This window comes from Aedes albopictus, chromosome 1, assembly GCF_035046485.1.
Source record: "Aedes albopictus strain Foshan chromosome 1, AalbF5, whole genome shotgun sequence".
In the NCBI taxonomy this organism is placed as follows: Eukaryota; Metazoa; Arthropoda; class Insecta; order Diptera; family Culicidae; genus Aedes; species Aedes albopictus.
The window spans coordinates 128,966,625-128,976,184 of NC_085136.1; the positions used below are offsets into that span (position 1 = coordinate 128,966,625).

General features: G+C 40.8%; 1 protein-coding gene across 1 annotated transcript; it reads left to right on the forward strand.

Annotated features, from left to right (window-relative positions):
- The first annotated feature begins 2,191 nt into the window (after positions 1-2,191).
- Positions 2,192-3,087, forward strand: LOC109403546 (farnesol dehydrogenase-like). The gene is made up of 2 exons (XM_019676367.3): positions 2,192-2,778; positions 2,846-3,087. Exons 1-2 carry the CDS (start codon positions 2,215-2,217, stop codon positions 3,017-3,019), a joined length of 738 nt encoding a protein of 245 aa, XP_019531912.3. The 5' UTR covers positions 2,192-2,214; the 3' UTR covers positions 3,020-3,087.
- The last annotated feature ends 6,473 nt before the right edge of the window (positions 3,088-9,560 follow it).

A 9,560-nucleotide genomic window follows, 5' to 3' on the forward strand; every position in this document is an offset into this window, starting at 1 on the left:
GATTTCTTCTTTTATAGAAATTGGTAGTAAAAAAGTTAGATATGTTCATAAGGCTTCAGCCAGAAAGTCCTTTCAGAGTTTCAAAAGAATTTACAAATAATACTGCCAGTTACACTTGAAAATTTTAAAAATGTTCACATAAATTCAAATAAAGAAATTCTGAATTCCTTCAGAATATTTTAATCAAAAGGTACCTTGAGCGGCTTTTGCTTGTGTATCAAACTGCATATCTTCGGAATCGTCGGACGGAAGACTATCAGCTTCATAAAAGGCTCGCTTCTGTGACAGCCCGCGTAGCGGATCATCAGGGGCGTCAACAGTGAGTTGTTGAACTTCATCGATCAAACCTTAGATTTTCGTTTGAGTCTGTTGCCCGAACGGTGATTCCTTTAAACTCAAATCCAGCGGATCAGTGTTCAGTTCATAGACCGATCATGTTCTTCTGACAGTCTGACCGAGTTGGTTGCCACAAAGTTGATGCCACCGGCCGCATATGCCTCTCCATTTATGTCAACCATGGCTGCTTCAAGCTACGGACAAATAAAAGACTTCATTATAAAACTGTTGTTGTGGTTGAAACCCGAAGATTCCCCACACCCGACAATCTTTTTCAAAATTATTCTTAAATTATTGAATCAATCCTGAAAGAATCCCGGAAGGAATTTCTTAAGAAATCCCAGGAGGAATTCCCGAAGGAATCCCGGAAGGAATGCCTGAAGGAATCCCGGATAATACATTATTTTTCAGGGGACCTGCTGCATCCTCAGCTGAGCATCACCAAGAACTATATAATGTTTATGCTTTTGCACATTTTCATTCGCCATAATCTTTCTAACAGCGCACTTGAAGATTTTCTCCGGCTGATTAATGTGATGGTTGGATCCTCGTCGCTCCCAACTACCCGAAATCACGGTACCACCCGGATCAAAATTTTTAGGTACGCTGACGTTGTTCGGCAGCTGTCAAGATGCTCCCGGGTTGGATCAAAGCGACGTTGGACGATGTAAAAAACTGCGTAAGAGTTTCAAGCGGTCTGATTAGTTTGTTCGAATCTCGGTGGTGGGCTCTCATGCCTGCTGTTCAGCATCGCCTTGGAAGGTGTTACGTGACGATTTTCACGAGATCCGGCCAATTTGTTTGTGTTGCAGATAACATAGATATTGCTAGAACATTTGGAACGATGCCAGAACTGATATCTGTCTGAAACAAGAAGCAGCAAGGTCAAACTGATGGTGAACGCATCAAAAGCGAAGTACATGTTGGCAGGTGGAACCGTTAACGACAGGGCAAGCCTGCAAAACAGTGTTACCATAGACGGGAACACATTCGAGGTGGTGGAGGACTTTGTCTACCTCGAATCCTTGTTAACGGTTGATAACAACGGTAGCTATGAAGTACGAAAACGTATCATCATTGGAAATTGGACCTACTCTGAGCTCCACAAGAACCTGCGGTCGAAAAAGATTCAAACCGCACCAAAGTGCACCATGCACAGGACGCTTATAAGGCCGGTGGTTCTCTACGGACACGAGACATAGACCATGCTCGCATGCTGCAATTGACCTGCAAGTACTCGGAATTTTCGAGCGACGCGTGCTAAGGACGATCTTCGGCGGTGTGCAGGAGAACGTTGTGTGCCGGCGAAGGATGAACCATGAGCTCGTTGCACTCTACGGCAAACTTAGCATCCACAAGGTGGCAAAAACTGGAAGGTTACAATGGGCAGCGCATGTTGTGTGAATACCGGACAACAACCCTGCAAAGCTAATGTTTGCAAGAGATCCGGATGGTACAGGAAGACCTGGAGGACAGCGTGCAGGGTGTGAGTGGAAATTTCCTTGCCACATGATATAGCATGCAAAATGATCACTGGCATTATGGATGTTATGCCAAGAAGAAGGACGAAACACCTTTTAATACAATTGTTTACAAATAGTTTCCTATAATTAAAGATAGTCAAATTTCACTGACTCCCTACGGGTGGTGAAGTTTTAATGTTTTAGTTTGCATTTGCTCAAATCTCGTATCTTTTTAAATATAATTTTGAAATGACCTTCAAATTATCAAGCCTAAACAATGCTGTTATCTCGCAGCTGTTATCTAGTTATCACAATCGGAATTATTATAGCAATACCTTCAGCACAGATAGATAGCAAACTATTCCGATATCATGCTAAGTTCCAGCTAGCGAATCAGTAGCCTTATATCCCGAGTATGGACCGTTGGGCTGGAAAGGTGGCTGTAGTAACCGGTGCCAGTTCAGGTATCGGTGCTGCCATTGTCAAAGATTTGGCCAAAGCTGGCATGGTGGTCGTTGGATTGGCACGACGGCCCGAGCGTATCAATGCGCTAAAGGCGCATTTGTCGGAATCGGTGCGGGATCGTCTCCACGCCTTCAAGTGTGATGTTCGCAAAGAGGAGAGCATACTAGAGGCGTTCGAATGGGTTGCGGAAAACTTCGGAGGTGTGGACGTATTGATCAACAGTGCCGGCGTTGGTCACCACACCGAACTGCTGGCAGCCGGAAACACCCAAATGCTACGTGAAGTGATGGATACGAACGTGATGGGACTGGTGCTGTGCAGTCGGGAGGCTTTTCAGTCAATGAGGAAGCGATCGGTTGATGGTCACATTGTTCATATAAACAGCGTTGCTGGTCATAGGGCGATCAATCACCCGACCATCAACATTTATTCTGCATCAAAACATGCCGTAACGGCAATTACGGAAACGATGAGGAACGAATTGTGGAATGCGAACACGAAAATTAAGGTGACGGTAAGTCGATTGATATTGTATGTTTCTGTGAGGATTCCATTGCACACTTTTTGTTTGAAATTCGCAGAGTATCAGCCCTGGAATGGTTCGTACAAAAATGCTGCCAGAAGAATTGCTCAGCAAAGGGTATCCCAAGTTGGAAGCCGAGGACATTTCCAACGCTGTATTGTACGTACTGGGCACCCCACCACGAGTCCAAGTTCACGAGTTGATGATCATGCCGGTTGGTCAGACCTTTTGATGTGCGTTGAATTTTCTGTGTTTCGTGCGTGCGATCATACAAAATAAACTATTTTGAGCTTGAACGTTATTAACCGCCCGCAGAATAGTGCCTGACACGTATGAATGCAAGTTTATATTTAGAAAGGGGAGGACATCAATCGCCTGACCACGGCAGACCGCGTCTTCTATTGAAATTATACGATTTTTCGTCTCGAGTTTGACATAACTGAAAGATCTTCGGTACAGATACTGAACCTAAAGAACGTAATTGAACGTGTCCTGGAGCGTGTCTTGGAGACTTGAAATATAGTGTACATCGGCAATGGTCAACTTCATCCAAAAGCGTGTTCAAATTTGAGTTCGTGACTATTCAGTATTCAATTTGCGATTTGTTTAGCGGAAATATCACCGCTCACATCAGACACATTCGAATCCACCGAAATTCTAAAAATTTCGAATGTTCGTTCGACTGTTAAGTGGTTTTCAAGTTCTTCTTCTTCTTCTTTCTGGCTCTACGTCCCCACTGGGACTTGGCCTGCCTCGCTTCAACTTAGTGTTCTAAGAGCATTTCCACAGATTTTAATTGAAGGGCCTTCTTTGCCTGCCATTGCATGAATTTGTACATTGTGAGGCAAATACAATGATACACTATGCCCAGGAAGTCGAGAAAATGTTCCCGACTGGAACGGGAATCGAACCCGCCGTCTCCGGATTGGCGATCCATAACCTTAACCACTAGTCTAACTGGAGACCCTGGTTTTCAAGTTGTTCATTGCATATCGGAAGTACCGCCGGCAGCGCCATTTTGAAAAGCTGGGTGAAAATCTGTATCGGCTGTAAGTTTGAAACCACCGAGTCAAAAGTGGTGATGAAACATGCAACGCAGTCCGGAGACTCAGAACTGAAACATAGAACTCGCAAGCCCTTTGCCACACAAAACAGCCTTAGAATACACAATATGTATTATCATTGGGTGATGTCAGTGAACCGACATATGAAATCTTCCGAAACACATAGCGCGTCCCCGCTCCGTGAAGAGCATGATATCGTCAGTTGCCCATCACAAAAAGTTTGTAATACTAAGTGTTCGGAAGTCGCTATTGCATTGAATCTCTCTGAGGAAGCAGAACGTGAGATGATTGAAGGCCAAACATGTCTAAAGGTCCTATCTGCAGAAGAGAGGCTCTCTTTGGTTTCCCTCTCTTTCGTTAATATCTCAGCTGTTTATTTGTATTATGATTGTCTCCTTGCATTGAACGATGGTCAAAGCAATCGTCTTTGATTTTTACTGCAAAAGTGTACCATAACATTGCAATAATTGAAAGAGAAAGTGAACAAAGAGAGCCTCTCAAATACAGATAGGACCTATTGAAATGTGTGGCTAGATTGGTTCTGTTAGTGCATCAAACACTAAAGGGGTGATTTCTTCACCATGGCCTTGCATTGCGTTTTTGGAGGAGTAACTTAGAGTCGCTAAAGCGCTTTTGAAGATCTGCCATCAAACAGTTTTGATTTCGGGTTAGTAATAGGGGAGATCGGGGTATAACGCGCCCCATAAGGATTGATTCGATTTTAGCCATGAAACGCACAATAATGCCCATTTTAGTTGCTGGCATTCTGAAGTTAAATGTGTTTTCTTCCAACTAGAAACTAAACTATGAAAAATTGTTGATCAAATATGTGTTTTTCATTTTTTCGGGGTACGGGAAAAATGCGCCGCTATAAGTAACGCGTCAAAAAATAACGTGATTTGGGTGTTGCATGCATCACGGCGTTTGCTCGACGTTAGTGCGGCAATAAATAACGCAATAAATGCACATTTGAAAGGTTCTGATGAGATACGGCGAAGGCTGGCGCATTTTGCCCCAAGAGTACTCGCGATGTTGGACCTTAAAATACGCGTTTTCACACTTAAAAGGACACTTTCGCGCAAATCACCAATTTCGCGAGTGAGCAAAGTAATTTTCATATCAAGTTTTGCAACTTTGTTCCATTTTGATCTTCAAATATGCGTTAAAAGTTTCCGCATTCTTACAACAGAAATGGCTAAAAACGTTTTTCAATTTTAATATTTTGTTAGTTTGTTATATTCCAAGTTTTATTGATTGAGAAGATAGAAAAGTGAAAATGCTATCGAGAAATATTAACATGTCATATGAAAAATTGTACAGATTATCATGGGTCGTTGTACCCCGGTTGCGCGTATTAAACCGATTCCCCTTAATCGAATATTCACAACAAATTGAGCTTCTTGACGCGCCTTGTTTGCAGCTTGTTTTATGCCTCTTTTGTCCGAGGATTCTTTTTTCTGAATGAAATCATGGCACAATACTCTTCTACACAACTGCAAATACACAAATGCCTTCGCCGTGTAATTCCAAAACAGCCGCTAGCGTTTGAATTATGACTGCAGTAGTACAGATACGATAATCAGAACCTTTCAAATGTACAATCATTGCGTTATTATGTAGCTGCCGCACTAACATCAAATAAACGCCGTAATGCATGCAGCACCCAAATCACATTATTTCTAGGCGTGTTACATTTAGAGGCGCGATTGCCCGTGGGCGGAGCGGTTAACTCTGAAAAAAAAATGAAAAACACATTTAACCAAGATTTTTTTTATATCATAGTTTAGCTTCTACAACGTTATTTCATTTAACGTTTTCAATAATTGGAAGAAAACATATTGAACTTTGAGATGCCGGCAACTACAATGGACATCATTGTGTTTTATGGCTAAAATCGAGTCATTCCTTAAGGGGCGCGTTATACCCCGATCTCCCCTAAGTGGTATGAGTGTGGCATTCATCACGGCACACAAGAGCAACCGTAAAGGGCGCTACTAATAGAGCAGCGCTGCTGAAATTGTAGTTTAGCCACTCATTTCCGTAACGGTCGCTGCTAATCACGGTTGTCAATTTAGTTTTTGAATTTTTGAGAATTTTGAGAGTGGAAAATTAAAATTGTGATATTAACAGATTTTGGTGCCGTTACAATGAGGATAGGATCAATTCATGCAAACGGGAACCCAAAATTGAATTATCCGTCTGTAGAGAGAGGTTAGAGCGTGTGTATGATGAGTTGAACCACAGAGAACAGACATCCAGGCTAGCACAAATTTCGTTCAGAAACTTGTGTAAGGATTTGAATCCTTACTTGAGTAAGGTTGCAAACCAATATACGTCGAAAACACTTGCGCCGCCAAACGTCATATTGCCACAGTCAGTGGTGAATTGAAACATTTCAAGTGGTGAATAAAATTAGTATGAGAAACTCGCCGATTGCAGCGCCACCAGATTGCCACTTGTGTTGCCGATGAAATAATTCTTTACACACAATTCAGAATGCACTTGGATGTCTGTTCTCTGTGGTCTTACGTCATTGCAGAAATGCACATCAGCCGTACGCCAGCTGACATACGGCATCCCCGCCGATGCGTTAGACGTAAACCTACGTATGTTAGAATCCAGTTTTGCCGAACGATTGTGCAGCAGTATGCAGGCGAATATTTACGATCTCCCAATCCCAGCGTTATGAAGCGATTGCTACCTGAGGGCAAATCTCGTGGATTCCCAGGAATGATAGGATCGTTGGATTGCTGCCATTGGGAATGGAAAAATTGTTCGACAGCTTGGACGGGACAATATAAAGAGAAGGGCCTTCTTGGCAAATCGTCTAGGGGGCAGTAGCCAGAATTTCTAAAAGAACTCCTCCAGGAATTCCTCCAGAAACTCCTTTTCCTTTGGATTTCCTCCAAAAATTCTATCAGGTATTCCTCCACAAATTCATCCAGGATTCCTCAGGGGTTGCTGCAGGTTGCTGATCAAACAAAAGATAGGGGTCAAGTTAAATGATTGATATCAACCTATGTTTGAACAATATTATACATTCCATTTTTCCATAAAACTTCCAATTATTGATCAATATTCGCTCCGTGTGTCTGGCGCTATTGGGGCTCGCCATCTACAAATTATCGCTCCTTTAAATAAGATAAACATGAATTACTTACGAAAAATTAAAACAATAACAGGGTTGTTACAACAGCGCGGATTTCGCGATTTTCGCGGATTTCGCGATTTTCGCGGATTTGGCGCGGATTTGCCCCCTAGAATTCGGCCCTCGCGCGGATTTGGCGCGGAATTGATTTTGATGTTCCGTCATGAAAATTTTGATGAATTTTGAACATGATTTTAGTCTGATTTGCATCATAGTTTTTTCGTGTGAGATTGCCTTCTTTTTATCTACCAACCAGCGTTCCCTTCGACGAACTTTGTTATATGAACCTTGTACATGAACATACTGAGAGTTAAGCCATTTTAGTGCTTGAAATAACTTTTATTCCCGTTGATATGAATCCTAGAGTCTTTGGATCTTGTTTTAGTAATAATTCAATATGAAATTGATCTAGAAAGCTCTGGGCTAAGCCAGGTTAGTTACATTACATGTATGTATGTAGTTTATTGTCGTAGCATAATTAGTTTTTACAACATAGGTATTTGAGTAAAACATGCTAGCACTCTTTCACCTTTATAAATGATCATCCGACATAACATATTATCGATTGGATTTAAGGGAATGAACTAAACTTCAATCTCTACTCCGAATACTTCTTAGAAATTCTATAACAAAATCCAAGTAATCATCAAGGGTCTTCTTCAGGGTGTATCCCCGGAATTCCTCGAATGATCTTTTCTGGTATTGTTCTTAAGATGTTTTTGAATGAACTTTTTTCTTTTTTTTTTGGGTTGATGCTTTCATCTATAAAATTCTCGAGTGATGCGTATCGTAATGCCTGATTTTTTTCTGTAAATAATTCCCGTATAAATATCGAAAGGAAAAGAAAATTCCCGAAAGAGTTTCTGACAAAACTATAGCAATTTTTAGTTCCAAAGTCGTGCACGCTGGCCTTCTATATAATAAGCGCGCATGGTATTGGAACAAAGGGGACAAAGTCGCTACGCTCATGGATTGATTGATCTTTTGTTCTTAGGAATACCGTCAAGGCACCATTCACCGTGGATCTAAGAGGATTCGGGGCAAATAAGGGCTGTCATTTGACAACAGTCTTACAAATATTGTTGGTGCCGCTTTTAATTGCCTTCATTATAGGTTAAAATTAAAGCAATAACCACAGAAGTAGAAAATTTTTCACAAAATTTGGTGATATAGTACAATTAGTAAAGGGTAGTAAGGTCGCCTAATTCCGTGGTAGGTCACCATTCACCGTGGTAGTAGGGACCCATTCACCGTGTATGAGAAATTGTATTCTACTTTGTTTATAAATGATCAAAACATCCCAGCCAAAGGAATTTTCTTCGTTTAAATTCATTTCAAGTAATAACTTGCAAGATTTTATTAGAAAAACGAATGTTCAAATTTTCGATTTTTTCTAGATATATGGGACAATATGGGACACGGTGAATGGAGACCATTGATTTTTAGGGTACCCATTCACCGTGCCTTTTTGTTTCAATTAAAAAGTACGAGTAATCGTACTTTCTTGTTAAACTTACTTCGGTTATGCAAAATACATACCTGATATGTGAATTTAATTGCTTTTTGGTGGAATAAAAACGTATTTACATTTAGTTTATCGCTTAAATCACCTTAGCGCAGTTTTCGTTTTTTCACTATGAATGCAGTGAACGAGCAGAAACCCGCTTCATGTAAACACACTTTAGTGTCAAAATGATACTTTTAAATGTTTCCAATGAGCGTTTTGACATGTTAACAATACATTAGTGTAGTATTGGTGAAATTGAAGGGAAATTGTCGTATCATTCAATCATAATATGGAAATAATGAAAAAAATTTCGAAGGCACACGGTGAATGGAGCCCCCACGGTGAATGGCGACTTGACGGTACAAGTTCTTCAAAAAATAAATTAATTCTTGGAATTTCTTTACGAATATTTCTCAGGAATCCATGGCTGGAGTAATCCATCCATCAGAAGCCACTAGAAGAACTCCCGTAACAATAGATTTACCGTTGGATTTTTTAGAGTGGTACACCGCATAGTTATAACGCCATTTCTAGTAGAAATCCTTAGATCATTTTAGAAAGAAACTGTCGAGGCATTATGAAGGGAATTTATAAAAAAATCATAAATCCCTATGAGAATTAATGGTGAAAACTTTGGTGAAAAACCCTGAGGAATTCATGGATAAATAACTGTGCAGGTACCTGGAGAAATTCTAGAAAAAATTCTGGAGGAATTTTAAACCAGCAAGAAAATCTTAAAAAAATGCAACTTTGTCTTTCAGAAATTTTCCCACAGTTTCCTCCAATGATTGCTGTAGAGATTTTTTAGTATTTTAACTGGGGAGGAAGGTATTATCGGTTTGTACAGGCATCTCTCCATGTGATCCTCTTGGAATTTCTGCAAATCATATTTTCTCAAGACGCATCCACAAACTACGTAGACTCATTTTTGACCATTTCAGAACCACCCTCATAGACTTTGTCCACACAAAGTTTTCGAAATTGGTATGCAGCTCGACCAGTCCACCCCCGCTCCCTAACAGTCTACATAAATCGTTGACGAGCCTAAGGTATT

Excerpts from the sequence above, each read along its gene's own strand:
- LOC109403546 (XM_019676367.3), top strand. The coding sequence starts at position 2,215 with ATGGACCGTTGGGCTGGAAAGGTGGCTGTAGTAACCGGTGCCAGTTCA. Across the intron at positions 2,779-2,845 it reads ACACGAAAATTAAGGTGACG|AGTATCAGCCCTGGAATGGT; the intron begins GTAAGTCGATTG and ends TGAAATTCGCAG.